We start from the raw sequence: 18,709 nt of genomic DNA, 5'->3' as shown, positions 1-18,709 counted from the left end.
GAACTCGGAAGACGAGAGGTTAGGGTGAATCTCGGAAGACGAGAAGAAGTGAGCCCACTAGTGGACACCCAGGGAAACAGAGACTAGACAGTGTGACAATCTGTTGCACAAAAGCAAAAATAACAACTAATATTTACATTAAAATGATTGACATGCACAAGCTAGGCATAGTTTCTATTTATAACAAGTGTTTAAAGGGTTACACAATGTAGCCAATCACAGACATGGCTGTTGATTTCTGGAACGCAATGGCCAATCATAGGGGATTAAGTTAGTATCTACTTAATAGTGAAGTGACATTCAGCCAAGTATGGTGACCCATACTCAGAATTTGTGCACACAAACAGAGCAGTGAATACACACACACACACACTGTGAACACACACCCGGAGCAGTGGAATATTTGAAGTGTAGACATTGTGAAAGATTAATTGTGCATATATTTATTGTGCTATAGCAGAGCTTTATGAGATTGTGATTAACGGAGATGTCAGCATTTAGTGATAAAGGATACGCTGCTCGCATTCTGCCATGCCAAATTATATATGCATTAGCCCATGCTTGCTTTCCTGTTAAAAATAACAGTGGTTTGTGAATGTTGATGCTTAACCTAAATAACAAATATTTTATTGTGAGTGATTATGTGGGTCATGCAAACCCGGGGTCACTAAAGAGTCTATCGCATCTCGTACTGTTGAGGCCACAACCAAGTCCAAAGTTCTTTGCTGCTCTTTAAGTGCTAGCTTGATAACATTAGCAATTGGGCTGTTGAGATCCTCTTTGGTGATGATGGAAACTTATAATTTTTTTCTTTTTTGGTGATTGCTCAATCACTTTTTTCTGATTATCCTTGACTGTTGAAGTACTCATGATGGAATAGAAAGTGGTTAAAAAAAGTTAAATAAAAGTTAAATAAAGCAGCGCAAGGCACATGACAGATAGAGTGCAAATCTGTGAAGTGAACAAACAGTGCAGATAAAAGGACCTGGGGATGTGGGATCTTGTTCATAGTTCAGTGGTGCCTGGGGCAGCAGAGGGAGGGGGGGGGCAAGTTCGGGAGTGAGTTCAGCTTCCTGACAGCCTGAAGGATGAAGCTGTCCTTCAGAAGCTGTGTGATGGGTGGGTGGGGTCACCTGCAATGCAGAGGTCTTTGTAAGCGAGACGGGTTCTGTAAATGTCCTGGAGGGAGGGGAGAGAGACAGCACTGATCTTCTCAGCTGCTCTCACTATGTGTTGCAGAGTCTTTCGGCAGGACCCGTTGCAGGCGCCATACCACACAGTGATGCAGCTCATCAGGATCCTCTCGATGGTGCCTCTGTAGAAGGTGTACATGATGGGGGGCGGGGCTCTGGTTCTTATCAGTTTGTGGAGGAAGTAAAGACGCTCCTGTGATTTCTTGGCGAGTGCTGCTGTGTTTTCAGTATAGGAGAGGTCCTCTGTGATGTACACACCCAGGAACTTGGTGCTGCTCACTCTCTCCACAGTCGCACCATTGATGGTCAAAGGAACGTGCTGAGTGTGTGCTCTCCTGAAGTCAACAACAATCTCCTTCGTCTTCTCCACGTTCAGAGAGAGATTGTTGTCACTGCACCATCTTGCCAGGCGGCTCACCTCGCTCCTGTAGTTTGTCTCCTCTTTGTTACTAATGAGACCCACCACAGTCATGTCATCCACAAACTTAATGAAGATGTTGGGGCTGTGTGATGGTGTGCAGTCGTGGGTCAGTAGAGTGAAGAGGAGGGAGCAGCACACATCCTTGGGGGCCCCTAGTGTTCAGTGTGATGGTGCTGGATGTGTTGTTGCTGACCCATACTGCCTGAGGTCTTGCAGTCAGAGAGTCCAACAGCCAGTTGAACAGCGAAGTGTTGAGCCCCAGCTGAATCAGTTTGTAAATGAGCTGCTGAGGGATGATTGTGTTGAATGAAAGTCTATGAACAGCATTCTGATGTATGAGTCCTTTTTGTCCAGATGTGTGAGTGCTGAGTGGACGGCAGTGGCGATGGCATCATGGGTCGATCGGTTGGACCGATATGCAAACTTGAAGGGGTCCAGTTAGGGGGGGGGCAGACTTAACTTGGTGCATGACTAGCCATTCAAAGCACTTCATGAGGATGGGGGTAACTGCAGCAGGATAGTAGTCACTGAAGCAGGATGGAGATGGCTTCTTCAAAACTGGAATGATGGTGGTAGTTTTGAAACATGTGGGAACAACTGCCTGACTAAGTGTGATGCTGAAAATGTCTGTAAAGACATAAGTGCGTTTTGCTGCACAGTCTCTCATTTCACGCCCAGAGATGTTGTCAGGACCCGAAGCTTTGCGTGCATTGATCCTCCTAAAGGATCTCCTCACAGTGTCTGGGGTCAGCGTCATCTCCTGGTCGCCAGGAGGAGGTAGAGTCTTCTGTGCAGTGGTGCTGTTTTGTTGCTGAAAGTGAACGAAGAAGGTGTTCAGCTCGTTCAGCAGAGAGATGTTGCTGTCACAGGTCCGTGGTGGGGACTTGTAGTCAGTTATGGTCTGCATCCCCTGCCAAAGGCTCCTAATGTCTCTGCTGTACCTGAATTGATGGGCTATACTCCCGGAGTGCTGTCTCTTAGCCTCTCTGATGTTGCGGGACAGGTTGGCCCTGGCTGTTCTCAGGCCCACCTCATCTCCAGCTCTGAAGGCAGCATTCCATATCTTCAGGAGTCTGTAGACTTCCCCTGTCATCCACGGCTTCTGATTGGCCCAGACACTGATGGTTTTTCTGATTGTTACATCATCGATACACTTGTTGACGTAGGCAGTGACAGTATCTGAGTACTCCTGTAGGTCAGTGGAGTTATTGTGTGTGGCAGCCTGCTTAAACATGTCCCAGTCAGTTGTGTCAAAGCAGTCTTGAAGAACCTCTGATGATCCTTCTGGCCATCATTGTTTTTAAAAACGACAGTAAATTAATCCATCTCGTCTTCAGTGGCTCATATTTCGAGAGTAATGGAGAGAGCCATATGAGGAAGGATCGAATATTGCAAATCAGTTCTCGGATCTGTTCTGAGACACAATTTGTTTGAGTGAGCATCCTGAACATCAGTCCCATGAAAGACACAACTCTCCATCCTTCTTCAGAACAATGAAGTACCGGCTATAGAACCCAGATTCTCTTTTGTTAGGAGGGACAACCTCAATGGCCTCCTCCCTCAAGAAAGAGTTTACTTCTCATTCTATTTCTAGGACAGCCAGGAACCTTGGAGTTGTGATAGATGACCAGCTAAGCTTCACAGACCACATTATCACAACGTCCCAGTCCTGCAGATTTGCTACATACAACATTAGGAAGATTAGACAACTCCTTGTCCAAGCTATTGTTCTCTCCAAACTGTACTGTTGTAATGATCTCTTAGCAGGCTTTCCGGCATATACTATGAACAACACCTCGTGGTACCATCCCAAAGAGGCACGAAATCACTCTCACGGACCTTTACCTTTACCTTTACACACATCATCATACAGTACAGACAAAAAGTTTGGACACACCTTCTCATTCAAAGAGTTTTTTTATTTTCATGACTATGAAAATTGTAGAGTCACACTGAAGGTATCAAGGGCTATTTGACCAAGAAGGAGAGTGAATGGGGTGCTGCACCACATGACCTGGCCTCCACAGTCACCGGACCTGAACCCAATTGAGATGGTTTAGGGCTGAGCTGGACCGCAGACAGAAGGCAAAAGGGTCAACAAGTGTTAAGCATCTCTGGGGGAAATCCTTCAAGCCTATTGGAAGACCATTTCAGGTGACTATCTCTTGAAGCTCATCAAGAGAATGCCAAGAGTGTGCAAAGCAGTAATCAAAGCAAAAGGTGGCTACTTTGAAGAACCTAGAATATGTCATATTCTCAGTTGTTTCACACTTTTTTTGATAATTCATACACCTTCATTTGGTCCTGAAAAATCTTGGTTTGAAGGGTTGTCTGGACCTATCCCTACCCCTCCCCCTCCAACCAAATGAGAATCAAGACATCCCTACCCCTTCACGTCAAAGTGCGAAATGGAGTGGTAGGGGAAAGGGGAAGGGCTAAGGGGTAGAATTGGGATTAGGTCTAAGTCCGCCCCTACAAGCAGCCACAGACGTGCAGTTTATGATTTACCAAATTTAACCAAAAAATCTTCTATCCTCCTACTGAAGATATAAAGTCACCTACATCTTGGATGGCCTAAGTGTGAGTCAATTAAAAGCCAATTTAATTTTTTTGGTGAACTATCCTTTTAAACCTGTATGTTTAGACTGTATGACAAATGTTGTAAATAAATAAGTTCATACATTTTGCAGACGCTTTTATCCAAAGCGACTTACATTACATTCAGGCTAACAATTTTCCCCTAACATGTGTCCCCTGGGATTCGAACCACCAACCTTGGACTTGCTAATGCAATGCTCTACCACTTGAGCTACTTACCGTTGTAATGTGTGTGTTTTTAGTGATTGATAGACACCTGTTAATCATTTTATTAAACTCGGTATACAATTTAATAAACAGCAATTTCTTATGATGTCCAAATAATAAATCTTAGTTTAGGTAACATATGAAAGATGTGGAGTAAATGGTTAAATGTTAATTGTCAATATTGCTGTAGTTTTCTAAATGTTTGACCGATCAAAACATTTAAGTTGAATGGAGTATAAAACTATTTCAGTAAAAGTTGAGGCAACTAAAAATAACAATTCAGGAAACACTTTGAAGAGAGCAATTAAGTGTGAACTAGATATTAAATAATAATTAGTTGAAGCAGCTTGATTTTTTGTGTGTGTGGGTGGGTTAACTTTACATTTTTTACATACTTTACATATATATATATATATGTATGTATATGTATATATATATATATATATATATATATACATATATATATATACGTATATATATATATATATACATATATATATATATATACGTATATATATATATATATATATATATATATATATATATATATATATATATACGTGTATATATATATATATATATATATATACATATACATATATATATACGTGTATATATATACATATATATATATATATATATATATATATATGACACAATTAAAAGAAGCTAGTAAGTAATCAGCAGCAGTTAGTTCACCTAAAACTAAACATTCTGTCATTTATTCACTCTGTTTTTCCAAATTTGTTGGGCTTCATACTACAGCATTAAACAACTGCTATTCTCACCAACATTTAGATTTGAAGAATTCCTGTCTCAATCTTAAGATGTTCAGTCCAGCAGGTTTTACATGATCCATCTGTGATGGGTATTGAAGAGAGAGGACTCAAATGCAAGGGCAAAATGACAGTCTTTAATTAAACAAGGGAAAGCCACAGGTAAATCCAACCAAGGAGTACAAACGATGAGAACCGAGGGAGACCCGAAGGCTGGGTATAAATAACACAGGTGACCTCTGTGGCTGGAACGACCAGCAGGCTGGCGAGGCGGAGGCTAGACCGGGCTCAAGGGAGAACCGGAGATAAAAGCTCGCAGAGCGGGGAGGCCGCAGCGTTGGACAGCAGGTAAGGTTCTGTGGGGTGCAAATGGTGAGCACAGAGAAGTACGGGCAGTGATAGCAGTTAACTAACCCAACAACGATTATACAGGACACGACAGGACAAGACCAACTTCTAGTGAAGATGCCAAAGACCACAGCCTCATACGGAAGTAACAATCTGACAAAGAAACACGAGAACGAGAGGGTAGAAGTAGCCCAAATAACAAGGCAAGATGAGAACCAGGTGTAGGGGGAATTATCTTAATGAGAAGTGAAGTCAGCTGTGACACAGAAGCGAGGAGCGAGGGAGACAGGAGGGGAGAAACCAGCAGGGGGAGACAGAGAGAGAGAAAAAAAGAGAGAGATAGAGACAGGATCATGACAAGACCATGACAGTACCCTCTCCTCAAAGAGCGCCTCCCGGCGCTCCAGCGGGGAAATGCTGGCGAGACCGGAGGAAATCATCAATGAGCGAGGGGTCCAGGATATCCTTAGGGGAGACCCAACTCCTCTCCTCAGGACCACACCCCTCCCAATCGACTAAATATTGGTGACCACGACCCCGACGCCGCCTATCTATGATCCTGCGGACGGTGTAGACCGGGGACCCTTCGATACGAACGGCAGAGAAAGATGTGGGGGGGGGGAGCGGGAGACCGGTTTAATGCAGGAGACGTGAAACACCGGGTGAACACGACGAAGATTCTGCGGCAACCGGAGTTTGACGGCGACAGGGTTAACGATCTTGATAATGCGGAACGGTCCGATGAAGCGGGGGGCCAATTTACGGGAGTCTCTTAGAACGACATAGAGCAGATCTCACCCTCTTCCAGGTTCGCTTACAGCGGCTGATAAAGGCCTGAACGGACGGGCAGTGAGAATCGGTCTCTTGGGAAGAAAATAAGGGCGGTTGATAGCCGAGGCAACATTGAAAGGGAGAGATACCAGAGGCCGAGGAAGGGAGGGAGTTATGAGCATACTCAGCCCAGGAAAGCTGTTCGGCCCAAGACGAGGGATTGCGAAAGGCTAGACTGCGGAGCATGCGGGCAACAACCTGATTGGCTCGCTCGGCCTGGCCATTAGTCTGTGGGTGAAAACCCGAGGAAAGGCTAGCAGTGGCACCTATGAGACGGCAAAATTCTCTCCAGAACTGCGAGGCGAATTGCGGACCCCTATCGGACACGACGTCGGTGGGCAACCCATGAAATTTAAACACATTATCAATCATAATCTGGGCCGTCTCCTTAGCAGAGGGCAGTTTGGTAAGGGGAATGAAGTGCGCCGATTTAGAAAAGCGGTCGACTACCGTCAGGATGACCGTCTTGCCGGCCGAGGGAGGGAGACCGGTGATAAAGTCGAGAGCGATATGGGACCACGGGCGAGAGAGAACAGGTAGCGGCCGGAGAAGCCCAGCAGGTGGGGAATTGCCCGCCTTGGTCTGGGCATAAACAGAGCAGGCGGCGATAAAACGGCGCGCATCACGTTCTAAAGAGGGCCACCAGAAACGCTGGCGGATAAAGGCGATAGTACCTCGAACACCGGGATGAACCGCTAATCTAGAGGAATGAGCCCATTGAAGAACGGCTAATCGTGTGGGAACTGGGACAAAGAGGCTGTCCCTAGGGCAGTTACGGGGAGTAGCGACGTGAGAGAGTGCGCGCTTAACCTGTTTCTCGATTCCCCAGACCGTAGCCCCCACCACCCGACCGGGAGGAATAATCGCCTCTTGGGGGGTGCGGCCGGTCGAGGGATCGAAAAGTCGAGACAACGCGTCCGGCTTACCGTTCTTAGAGCCCGGATGGTATGAAATGACAAAATCAAAACGCGTAAAGAAAAGGGCCCAACGCGCCTGACGCGAGTTCAATCTCTTGGCGGAGCGAATGTATTCTAAATTGCGATGATCAGTCAAAACAGTGAAAGGGACAGAGGAACCCACTAACCATCGCCCAATGCCAAGCGGATGGCGAGGAGCTCACGATTCCCGACATCGTAATTACGTTCCGCGGGGGAGAGGCGGTGTGAGAAGTACGCGCAAGGGTGTATCTTATTATCCGACGCTGACCGCTGGGAAAGAACGGCTCCCACCCCTACCTCGGAGGCGTCGACCTCAACGATAAACTGTCTTGAGCTATATGGAGTGAGGAGGATGGGCGCAGACGTAAAAAGGGTCTTAAGCCGGTCAAACGCCTCCTGCGCAGAACCGGACCAACCGAAACGAGACTTAACCGAAGTGAGGGCGGTGAGTGGCGCGGCCACCTGGCTGTAGTTGCGTATAAAGCGGCGATAGAAATTAGCAAAACCGAGAAAGCGCTGTAGCGAGACACGAGAATCAGGGACGGGCCAATCGAGCACGGCCTGGACCTTGGTAGGATCCATACTGATCCCCTCTGCTGAGATAACGGAGCCTAGGAACGTTATAGACGAAGCATGAAAGGAGCACTTCTCGGCCTTAACAAAGAGTCGATTCTCAAGCAAACGTTGGAGAACGCGGCGAACGTGCTGCACGTGAATCTGGAGAGAGGGCGAAAAAATCAAAATGTCATCGAGATAGACAAAAACGAATAAATTGAGCATATCCCGAAGAACATCATTAATCAGAGCTTGAAAGACAGCGGGGGCGTTAACCAATCCGAAGGGAAGGACTTTATACTCGAAGTGGCCGAGGGGCGTGTTAAAGGCGGTCTTCCACTCGTCCCCCTCCCGAATGCGTACGAGATGGTAAGCGTTACGTAGGTCAAGCTTGGTAAAGACTTTTGCCCCCTGCAGGATATCAAAGGCTGAGGACATCAGCGGCAGTGGGTACCGATTCTTTACAGTGATGTCGTTCAGCCCCCGGTAATCTATGCATGGGCGCAAAGAGCTGTCTTTCTTCTTAACAAAAAAGAATCCGGCGCCGGCAGGCGACGAGGAAGGAACGATTGTGCCGGCGCTGAGAGACTCAGATAAATAATTCTCTAAAGCCTCCCGTTCGGGAGCGGAAAGAGAGTAGAGCCTACCCCGAGGGGGCGTGGTCCCCGGGCGGAGATCAATAGCGCAGTCATACGGGCGATGGGGCGGAAGAGACATGGCTCGAGAACGACTGAAAACCCCCCGCAAATCGTGATACTCCTCCGGTACCCCAGTCAGATCTCCTGTCTCCTCCTGCAACACAGAAACAGAAGACACGGGGGGAACAGCCGAGGCTAAACACTTAACATGACATGACAACTTCCAAGACAAAACAGACCCCTTAGCCCAGTCAATGTGTGGGTTGTGAAGTTCTAACCAAGGGTGCCCCAGTACTAAAGGAGTAAAAGGAGACTGAAAAATAAAAAAGGAAATTGTCTCTTTATGGTTGCCAGAGACGGTCAGAGTTAATGGGATAGTCTGTTTCTGTACCCTAGGTAGGGCGCTGCCATCAAGGGCAAATAAAAGGGTGGAGTCTCTTAGCGGTGTGAGCGGAATACCTTGTTGGAGCGCCCACTTCTCATCCACAAAGTTTCCCTCGGCCCCAGAATCGATCAAGGCCACACAGGAGGCTGACGACCCCGCCCACTGGAGATGCGCTGGAAGTGTCGTGCAGGAAGTGGAAGGGATAGTCTTAGAGGTAGCGCTCGCCAGTAACCCTCCTCCTACTGGTCGAGCGTTGGCCTTAACCGGACAAGAAGACACACAGTGAGAGGCACTAGCACAGTACATACAGAGGCGGTTATGAATCCTCCTCTGACGCTCCTTAGCGGAGATACGCAGACCACCCAGCTGCATGGGTTCAGGTTCAGAGTGGGAGGGGCTGACACGGGGCGGCGAGAAAAGACTCTCCTCCAGGCGATGAGCACGACGGCGTTGATCAAACCGTCTCTCCACACGGATGGCCAGGTCGATAAGGTCGTCGAGCCGGGCAGGGATCTCACGGACGAGGACCTCGTCCCGCACCTCTGGAGACAAGCCCTCCAGGTAGCGAGCGGTCAGAGCGGGTTGGTTCCACCCGCATGTGGTAGCGAGGGTCCGGAACTGAATGGAGAAATCCGGCACGGATCGTCTCCCCTGCCGAAGTGTGGAAAGCCGACGGGAAGCCTCCTCTCCATAGGCGGAGCGGTCGAAGACCCGGATCATCTCCCCCTTAAACCGCTCAAAGCTTGAGATGCACCCCGCCTCAGTCTCCCAGTTGGCCGTTCCCCACTCGCGAGCCCGCCCGTGGAGGAGTGAAAGAACGAAAGCAACCTTGGCCTTCTCCTTAGCATATGTGACGGGCTGGAGCGAGAAGACCACCTCGCACTGAGTAAGGAAAGCGCGGCACTGTGTTGGCTCACCCGAATAGGCCGGAGGATTATTTATGCGAGGCTCCGTCTGAACAGGAGGACAATGAGAGGCGGATGGCTGGAGACGGAGGTTGTGAACCTGGTTGGGCAGCTCGGACATCTGGGCGGCCAAAGAACCGACGGCGTGTCGGGTAGCGGAGATGTCCTCCTCATGCTTCCCGAGGAGGGCGCCCTGATGCTCAACGGCGCTCTGGAACGGGCTGCCACTCGCTGAGTCCATCATTTTGGTCAGATTGTTCTGTGATGGGTATTGAAGAGAGAGGACTCAAATGCAAGGGCAAAATGACAGTCTTTAATTAAACAAGGGAAAGCCACAGGTAAATCCAACCAAGGAGTACAAACGATGAGAACCGAGGGAGACCCGAAGGCTGGGTATAAATAACACAGGTGACCTCTGTGGCTGGAACGACCAGCAGGCTGGCGAGGCGGAGGCTAGACCGGGCTCAAGGGAGAACCGGAGATGAGAGCTCGCAGAGCGGGGAGGCTGCAGCGTTGGACAGCAGGTAAGGTTCTGTGGGGTGCAAATGGTGAGCACAGAGAAGTACGGGCAGTGATAGCAGTTAACTAACCCAACAACGATTATACAGGACACGACAGGACAAGACCAACTTCTAGTGAAGATGCCAAAGACCACAGCCTCATACGGAAGTAACAATCTGACAAAGAAACACGAGAACGAGAGGGTAGAAGTAGCCCAAATAACAAGGCAAGATGAGAACCAGGTGTAGGGGGAATTATCTTAATGAGAAGTGAAGTCAGCTGTGACACAGAAGCGTGGAGCGAGGGAGACAGGAGGGGAGAAACCAGCAGGGGGAGACAGAGAGAGAGAGAAAAAAGAGAGAGATAGAGACAGGATCATGACAAGACCATGACACCATCAGCCTGGCTTTCAGTGTCTAAATATAATCCTCTACATTTGAGTGTGACATTCCTCAATATGTCTGATCAGTGAAAGTTACATTTCAATCAAATTTTACTAAATAATTATTTAGTCAATCCTTATCATCCCTGGTCTAGACACAAAAGTTCTTGCGCAACCTTAAGAAGAGAATAGTAGTGGGCAGGACTGGTAACACCTAGTTACAGAGTGTATTCCTCAATTAGGCAGCCAATAATGTGAAGTTTCAATTTCAATGATTTCTTCAATCAGTACTGTACCCTTAAAGGAATTCATCCAAAATAAAATTTAGTACTCAGCCACATGTCAATACAAAGCCATATGAGAAGTTTTATCGGAATATTTGTTTGTTTTCAATTATGGCTGATCAAGATATCTTACATCAATCCTGGTATAACATGTCTTGATGTGCCATATTTTAAATACAAAATAAAACATACATAATTAAACATAACAAATCTTCTTGATTCTACAGGAATATGTATGTGTACTGATTATAATTTGGTCTAATAAAGTTTTGGAGATCTTCAGTGGAGAGGAAGATCATTAGCAAAGACTTAAATCATCATCTAAAACCCTTGCACCATCTATATTATAATGTGTTATGCAAGTTGTGTTATAGTGCAAGAGCTCCTTCTGCTGGTGAATAAGGGTGTGCACAATAATATTTTATACTAACATATTATCATGTTACTTGTACTATTTGCATTTTGTGTAAATTCTAGTAAAAGCTGACAAGTAGAAGGCTAAATTATATGTTTATTATATACAACTATTTCATCAGTGGACAAAGTCACAAAGTAGCAAAAGCAAACTGAAACACACTCTCTAAGAAAATCCTGTAAAAATAAAACTGCATTAATATGAAACAATTTTCTGTATTGGATTTTCACCTGCGTTTACTGGTATTTTCAATACGCATTGCATTGCATTTGTATAAGGTTTGAAGGAAATGCCCGTAACCTGAACAGAAAAGAATACCGATATATCTTCCAGGATGTTTTTTTCTTACATTGTAGGGTGCAAAAGAAAGATCACCATATGCTTTTATTAGCCCATTTCTGAAAAAAAATGTCATAGAAAAATATAATTATCATCAATTGATATTGAATGTAGGTGAAAAAGGAAAATGGCCATTAAGAATGACGTGGATTTACTTTTGAAATTGTAACATATTTAGATGTTTAGCATGAGAATGATGATACATCAGCCAATGTGTTATTGCAGAAAATAAATAAATACATTTTAATTTTTTTGTTGTTGTTGCTATAACACAAAATGGAAAATATTACAATATAAGTTGTCCCGCTACCTTGGGTATAAAGTCCCCCTGTATAATCTTATAAATGACTTTTGATATGATTCCTATTAATATTTGTATGTTTTAAAGTGTCACTGATGTAAAATGTTGTATCAGCTATTCTATTTACAATTTATTTAGCTATTCTATTTACATTTTATTTGGACAATTTAGAGGAATAATCAAATAACTGATGACAGACAAAGCAGAAAGAGAACAATCTGAAAGACACAATTATTCAATGACAAATTGAATAGCCTATGTTGTATGAGTGCAGATTTAATGATGTTACTCAATTAACCAATAGGTTTTAATGTCTGAAATGTACATCGAATTAATGGAGATAATTCATTTGCCTATTAATAACAACACGTATTACATAAAAATAATTAACACTAGTCACAACATGCCATTGGGGCCTTGGTCAGCCAATTTTGTTAATGGAAAATAATAATAATAATAATAATAATAATAATAATAATAATAATAATAATAATAATAATAATAATGATAATGATGATGATGATGATTCTGGGGTAATCTTCATTTTACCCTGTCTTATCCTAAACTGTAGAATGACTCAAATGTAGTAGCCTAATATATTAATATATATCAGGCATAGACTATAGAAGATGTGAAAAAGACACTTTTGCACTCATCAAAACATGTCTGGTTATGCGTACTGCGTAGGGTAGACCGAGTACATTTGGGACATGTGTACAATTGAAACACCTTAAATAACCCCATTCCCTGATTTTTCCTCCACACATGCATATTAGCGTTCTCTTTGATCGGGAAATGTGTGTCCAGTGTGTTTGTTTTAGACAATGTAGTCAGTGAGTGGACTTTGTCTTTTTACTTTGAGTTTACTGTTTACATTCGTTTCCCGTATATTTTCCAGTGCCATTTTGTTTAACTGAATCTGAATTAAATAAAGTGAATAAATAAATATTTTTTTTTGTATTTTTGTATTTATTTTTACAACTCCACAAATGTAATTTATTACATTTGCAATAAATTGTTAGCCAGCTTTAGGGCTACAGTTACAAAAATGAACACCTTATGGTTATGAGCTTATTGTGAAAAATATAGACTAAACTATACTCATGGCTATTATCAATTTATGATATTTAAGTACGTAAGCAAAATAAATATAACGTGAAAAAAAATCACTTTTCACATTTCAGCATCTAGTTTTCGTGTAGCGATGAAAAAAGCAGAAAGTGTCAGTCTAGTTTTTGTGTAGCGATGAAAAAAGCAGAACGTGTCAGTCTACCCTACTGTTTCACAAACCATTAGGAGGCAACACACTGTGCACACAGCAATAGGGGGCAGCACCGTAACAAATAATAAGAGCAAGGATGCGTGCTAAAGCACTTGCAAACTGAGCTTTGTCTCTCACTTATTCGGAGGATTACATCCGAGACGGCAAGATTAGGAGGGGGAGCCCTTACAAATTAATTTGCAGAGCAGGACACAGAAATGGGTCGTGATGTAGTCTTAAAGGCGACATGAAGCCGGATAGTCCAGAGATCAGAGTTGTTGGAGAGTTAAAGACGGTTTGCAATAGAGGTGATGGGGGTAGGAGATATCTGGATCCCATATAAAAACCCGTGAGATTGCGATTCCTGCTGGCCCAGACGGAACAGATGAAGTTGATCGCATCCGCCACAACCCAGAATAACTAGACCGTGATTGTGAGCGCATCCAACAGCAAAGCAGCAGTGAGGGGAATGACGGGGAATTTGATGCATAAATGAAAATCTGACACTGGTGCACCAGCTGCTGGCCTCTTTCACGCCGCATAATGGGAATAGCAGGATAACGGTTTTCCAGCGGCTTTTTGCTCCTAGTGGCAAGCGGCACCAAAATAACCAGGTCAACAGTGAGCACGTGTTTTTGAACTAAGTTAGGCATTTGTCTGATCAGATCGGCGGAATGGTGTTTTTGAGATGTCGGCGGAGCAACTATGTATGGGCCACTCTGGGTGTGTTGGCGTTGTTGTGGCTCTACATCTTCCCAGTTTACAGGATCCCCAGCGATAAAGAAATGGTGGATGAGGTTCTTCGGCAGGGACAAACCTGGACCAGAAACCAAACCGGGGTAGATCTGTACAGGTAGCCTGTTTCAGTGATTTTAGATTCGAGCATTCAAATATGAATTAATTGTTAGCGTATCTGTGATGTGCAATGCCACATATCCCAAATGAATTGGTACTGTGATGCGGTTTGGAATGCCATTTTAGTCTCAGGAGGCTCTTTGTCAAACTGTAATTAAGTAAATGTAGCGGCTGCAATAGTGTCTCGTCCATGTTGTCTGTCTCTCATCATGCTGACATACGAGCATTGCAGAGTGCAGACATCTCCCCACAAAAACCGATTAAGAGAACGCACATGCGCAGAGAGGTCGTCGTCTTTGAATCTGTCCCCGCTCTGAACTCCCGGAAAGGCTGGCATTTGCAATGTCGCAAAGAGGCTGATTCTGTTAATAGATTTGATGACTGTTAGTAGTACTGTTAGAAATATGCCGCGGCAACTGTTGCATAAATTATTAACGTTCTATAATCAGCATAAACTTAATTAAATTAGAAATAAATCTGTTGATCAAAATCCTAAAAACTTATGAAGATCTTTAAAAAGTTCACATTTCCTTAAATTAAGACCTTCAAAAGGTATTCAGTCGCAGCAGAAAAGTAATAATAATATTAAACATAAAAGGTAATAGTAATAGTCTCTCACTCAGTGTTTTTTGTATTGTTTTCCAGTTATAAATGTCTTTAGTCAAGATACATAGGCCTACAAAAGATGCCAAAATGAAGGTATTACATATTGTTTCCTTTGAAATGTTTCAAAATGAAGTGAGTTTATGCTTAAAACAAGGACAAATATCAGTGGAATCAAAAAAATAATAATAATTTTCCCTTTGAATTTTTTTTTTTTTCTGAAATCATTGGCAGATATTTGTTCTTATATTTGTTTGTTTGTTCCCAGACAATTAAGAAAAGCCATTTTCAAAAGCATTTGCTTCTGCTTTTTTGCAGGAAGCTGCTGACAGAATGCTGTGACCCAAAGAGGATGTTTGCAGTTACTAAGGAGAATTCGCCAATAGGCAAAGTGTTGTGGTACGATGGGGAGATCTACCATTATCACAGAGTCAACAATGAAACCTACCCATTATTTGTTCAGGTATTGTCTTTCATAAAAGTCAAAAAATATGATTAGATTTGGCTGCTACAGCTTTATACAATATATTAAATTCAATTCAAGTTTATTTGTATAGCGCTTTTTACAATGCAAACCGTTACAAAGCAACTTATGTTTCTACAATATTTAGTAATAGCTTACAAGTGGAGACTGTCAGTTTGTGCACGTATGACAGGATTTTTGGAAAAATTAATACAAGACGTAGTCAGCCAGACGATGAACATTATTAATATTATTAATAATTAATAATTATTATATTATGCAGTCACACTTGTAGCAATATTTGATAGTTCTGTTTGTTGATTCAGGGTTAGCGTCATCTGAGGTTTACTGAGGGTCAGCATCCTCTCTTCCCAGGTGTTCTGGATCCAGACTGGAGTTTGTGTAAATCCTAGTTACGGCAAAATATAGAAACAAAATAGAGACATCATTAGCATAGCTGCTGATCCAACAAAGTAAAATTAATTTGTTTAACCCACGCTTAAGAATAAGAATGCGCATTTGATCAGATGCAACTACACTCACAATTTAAAAGATACATTATTCGTATACTTGGTGAAAGAGATGCGTTTTTAATCTAGATTTAAACAGAGAGAGTGTGTCTGAACCCCGAACATTATCAGGAAGGCTATTCCAGAGTTTGGGAGCCAAATGTGAGAAAGCTCTACCTCCTTTAGTGGACTTTGCTATCCTAGGAACTACGAAAAGTCTAGCGTTTTGTGACCTTAGAGTGTGTGATGGGTTGTAACGTGGTAGAAGGCTAGTTAGGTACGCAGGAGCTAAACCATTTAGGACCTTATAGGTAAGTAATGATCATTTGTAACTGATACAGAACTTAATAGGTAGCCAGTGCAGAGACTGTAAAATTTTTCTTGACCTGGTAAGGACTCTAGCTGCTGCATTTTGGACTACCTGTAGCTTGTTTATTGACGAAGCAGGACAACCACCTAGAAGAGCATTACAATAGTCCAGTCTAGAGGTCATAAATGCATGAACTAGCTTTTCTGCATCAGAAACAGATAACATGTTTCGTAGATTGGCAATGTTTCTAAGATGGAAGAATGCAGTTTTTGTAACATTGGAAATATGATTTTCAAAAGACAAATTGCTGTCTAATATAACACCCAGATTTCTGACTGTAGAGGAAGTAACAGTACATCCGTCTAGTTGCAGATTGTAATCTACAAGATTCTGTGTACAGTTTTTTGGTCCAATAATTAATATCTCTGTCTTATCCGAATTTAATTGGAGAAAATTATTGGTCATCCAATCTTTTACATTTTTAACACACTCTGTTAGCTTAGATAATTGGGAAGTTTCATCTGGTCTCGTTGAGATATATAGCTGAGTATCATCAGCATAACAGTGGAAGCTAATTCCGTATTTTCTAATAATATTACCAAGGGGCAACATGTATATTGAAAATAGAAGGGGATATAGGTCTTGTAGGGGTGACTGGAGATTCTTGTGAAACAGCATAAGACCCAAAATAGTAAAACTAATGTTAAACAGGTAATACTTCTTTGTGTTGACTTTCTCAGTATCACTGTATTTTATCATTAATTCATGTTTGCTGTCACGCATTTCTTATGTCATACATTATATACTAACATTCTACACACACTTAGTTTCCATCATCACCTCTATGTACTTTCTGATAAAATTTTTAATGCATGACAGAATTGTGTAAACTGTTCCAAATTCCCATTAAATCAAGATTATATGCTCAACATGTAAACACAAGTATGGTTAACCATAAATTCAGCATAACCAAACAGTGATTTTTACACAGAATCATGAGAGAGCAAATATTGTTGGTTTCTTTCAGTATTACAGTATTAAATAATTATGTATTTTGTTGTCCATTTAGTTATAAAAAAAAAAAATTAAAGTTCAATCGATTAGTAAGGTAATACCACACTTATGGTGTTTTAAATCTTAATTGCATATTTTTCATATGTGAAGACCTTCATATCTTCAGCAGTTACATGAAATTACAGATAACTGTCTGGAATGGTTTTGCTATAAAACATAATTATGAATGTGTATTTGTTTGAAAGCAAAGCAGTTGATCCTTTTTTTTTTTCACCCCCACACTTCTCGAAGCTCAGCTCAGCACTCTGCCTTCTAAAAATAAACAAGCATGGGAAGAGACACCCGCATGGGCTCTGATTGTCCTGTACTGGGCACCATTCTGCCTTTCAGTTACAATGTTCCTCCTACATATCCTCAGAGCCCACGCTCATTATTGATGCACAATGAATCCCACACACACAAACATAATCCCACACACAGTCACAAACACATCAGCCTCACTCTAATGTAGTTACACTGCGATTTAGAACATTAATTCAATAAGACCTATGGGTTACGCAGGCCATGTTACTATGGACAAAATGTCTTTTTTTTTCAATAAAAGGGATCAATTAATAATTTTATAGGAGATTTAGACATGAATGGATCTTTTGTGGATATATACATTAATACAGTAGATGTTGAATATGTGTAGCAATATCATGCAGCAAACTTGGGGGAAAAAAAACATTTTATTAAAAATAATTAAACAAATATCTTTTAAACACTTTAGGGCTGCAAAGTATGGCGGATATTGAGGCCAAAGTCACAATGTGAACACACACTCGGAGCAGTGGGCAGCCTTTTATGGTGCGGCGCCTGGGGAGCAGTTGGGGGTTCAGTGCCTTGAAGTTGTGGTATTGCAGTGGTATTCAGACTCAAACCCACAACCCTAGGGTTAGGAGTCAGACTCTTTAACCACAACTTACCCTTTCTCTCTTTGTGTTTGGTGCTTTGGTGTATTAATTTAGTGTTCCTGTAGCTCAATTGCTAGAGCATTGCGTTATTAAGTAGAAGGTTGTGGGTTCAATTCCCTGGGAACACATGATAGGTAAAAATTGATAGCTTGAATGCACTGAATGTCGCTTTGGATAAAAGCATCTGCTAAATGCATAAATTAAATTTGTAATTTAATTTTAATCTAACATTTTATAGGAATAATTCACCCAAAAATGTAAATACATTGTGTTTTGTTTTTATACCTTCATGTACCCACACAAAGTTGTTTTTAAACCTAAATGAGTTTCCTTCTTCTGCTAAACAAAAACTCTATTTTGAAAGAAAGTGGAAACCAAACAGTTGCTGGTTCATGGTCTTTCATAGTTTTTTTCCCCCAATTGTGGACCAGAATGGAAGAGTTTGGTTATCCAGATTCTTCCAAATATCTTATTTTGTGCGCAGCACAAGAAATAAGTTAATATAGGTTTGGGACAACATGTGAGTGAATAAACAATGACAAAAAATTTATTTTAGGGTAAACTATCCCTCTAATTACAGTCAGCAGCATGTAGCCTACTGTCCCTTTAAGACCTGCATGCATCTCAAATACAGGCAGGCATCAGTTTTTTTTTTTTTCAGTTGTTTGCTTTGACTTTAGACATAATCAACTGAGGCAATACATAAACCTTATGTGTTTTG

The 18,709-nt window shown here is 42.5% G+C and overlaps 1 protein-coding gene across 1 annotated transcript in view; it reads left to right on the top strand.

The window, feature by feature from the left end:
• The first annotated feature begins 13,426 nt into the window (after positions 1 to 13,426).
• The window catches only part of LOC127972491 (alpha-N-acetylneuraminide alpha-2,8-sialyltransferase), a 40,530-nt gene continuing 35,247 nt past the window's right edge, over positions 13,427 to 18,709 (top strand). The window contains exons 1-2 of the mRNA XM_052576008.1: positions 13,427 to 14,131; positions 15,055 to 15,199. Of these exons, the coding sequence (XP_052431968.1) occupies positions 13,953 to 14,131; positions 15,055 to 15,199 (324 nt within the window). The 5' untranslated portion in view covers positions 13,427 to 13,952. The remainder of the gene's footprint in view (positions 14,132 to 15,054; positions 15,200 to 18,709) is intronic.

This window comes from Carassius gibelio, chromosome A4 (genome assembly GCF_023724105.1).
Source record: "Carassius gibelio isolate Cgi1373 ecotype wild population from Czech Republic chromosome A4, carGib1.2-hapl.c, whole genome shotgun sequence".
Lineage (NCBI taxonomy): Eukaryota > Metazoa > Chordata > Actinopteri > Cypriniformes > Cyprinidae > Carassius > Carassius gibelio.
This window is presented reverse-complemented; position numbering and strand designations above follow the sequence as displayed.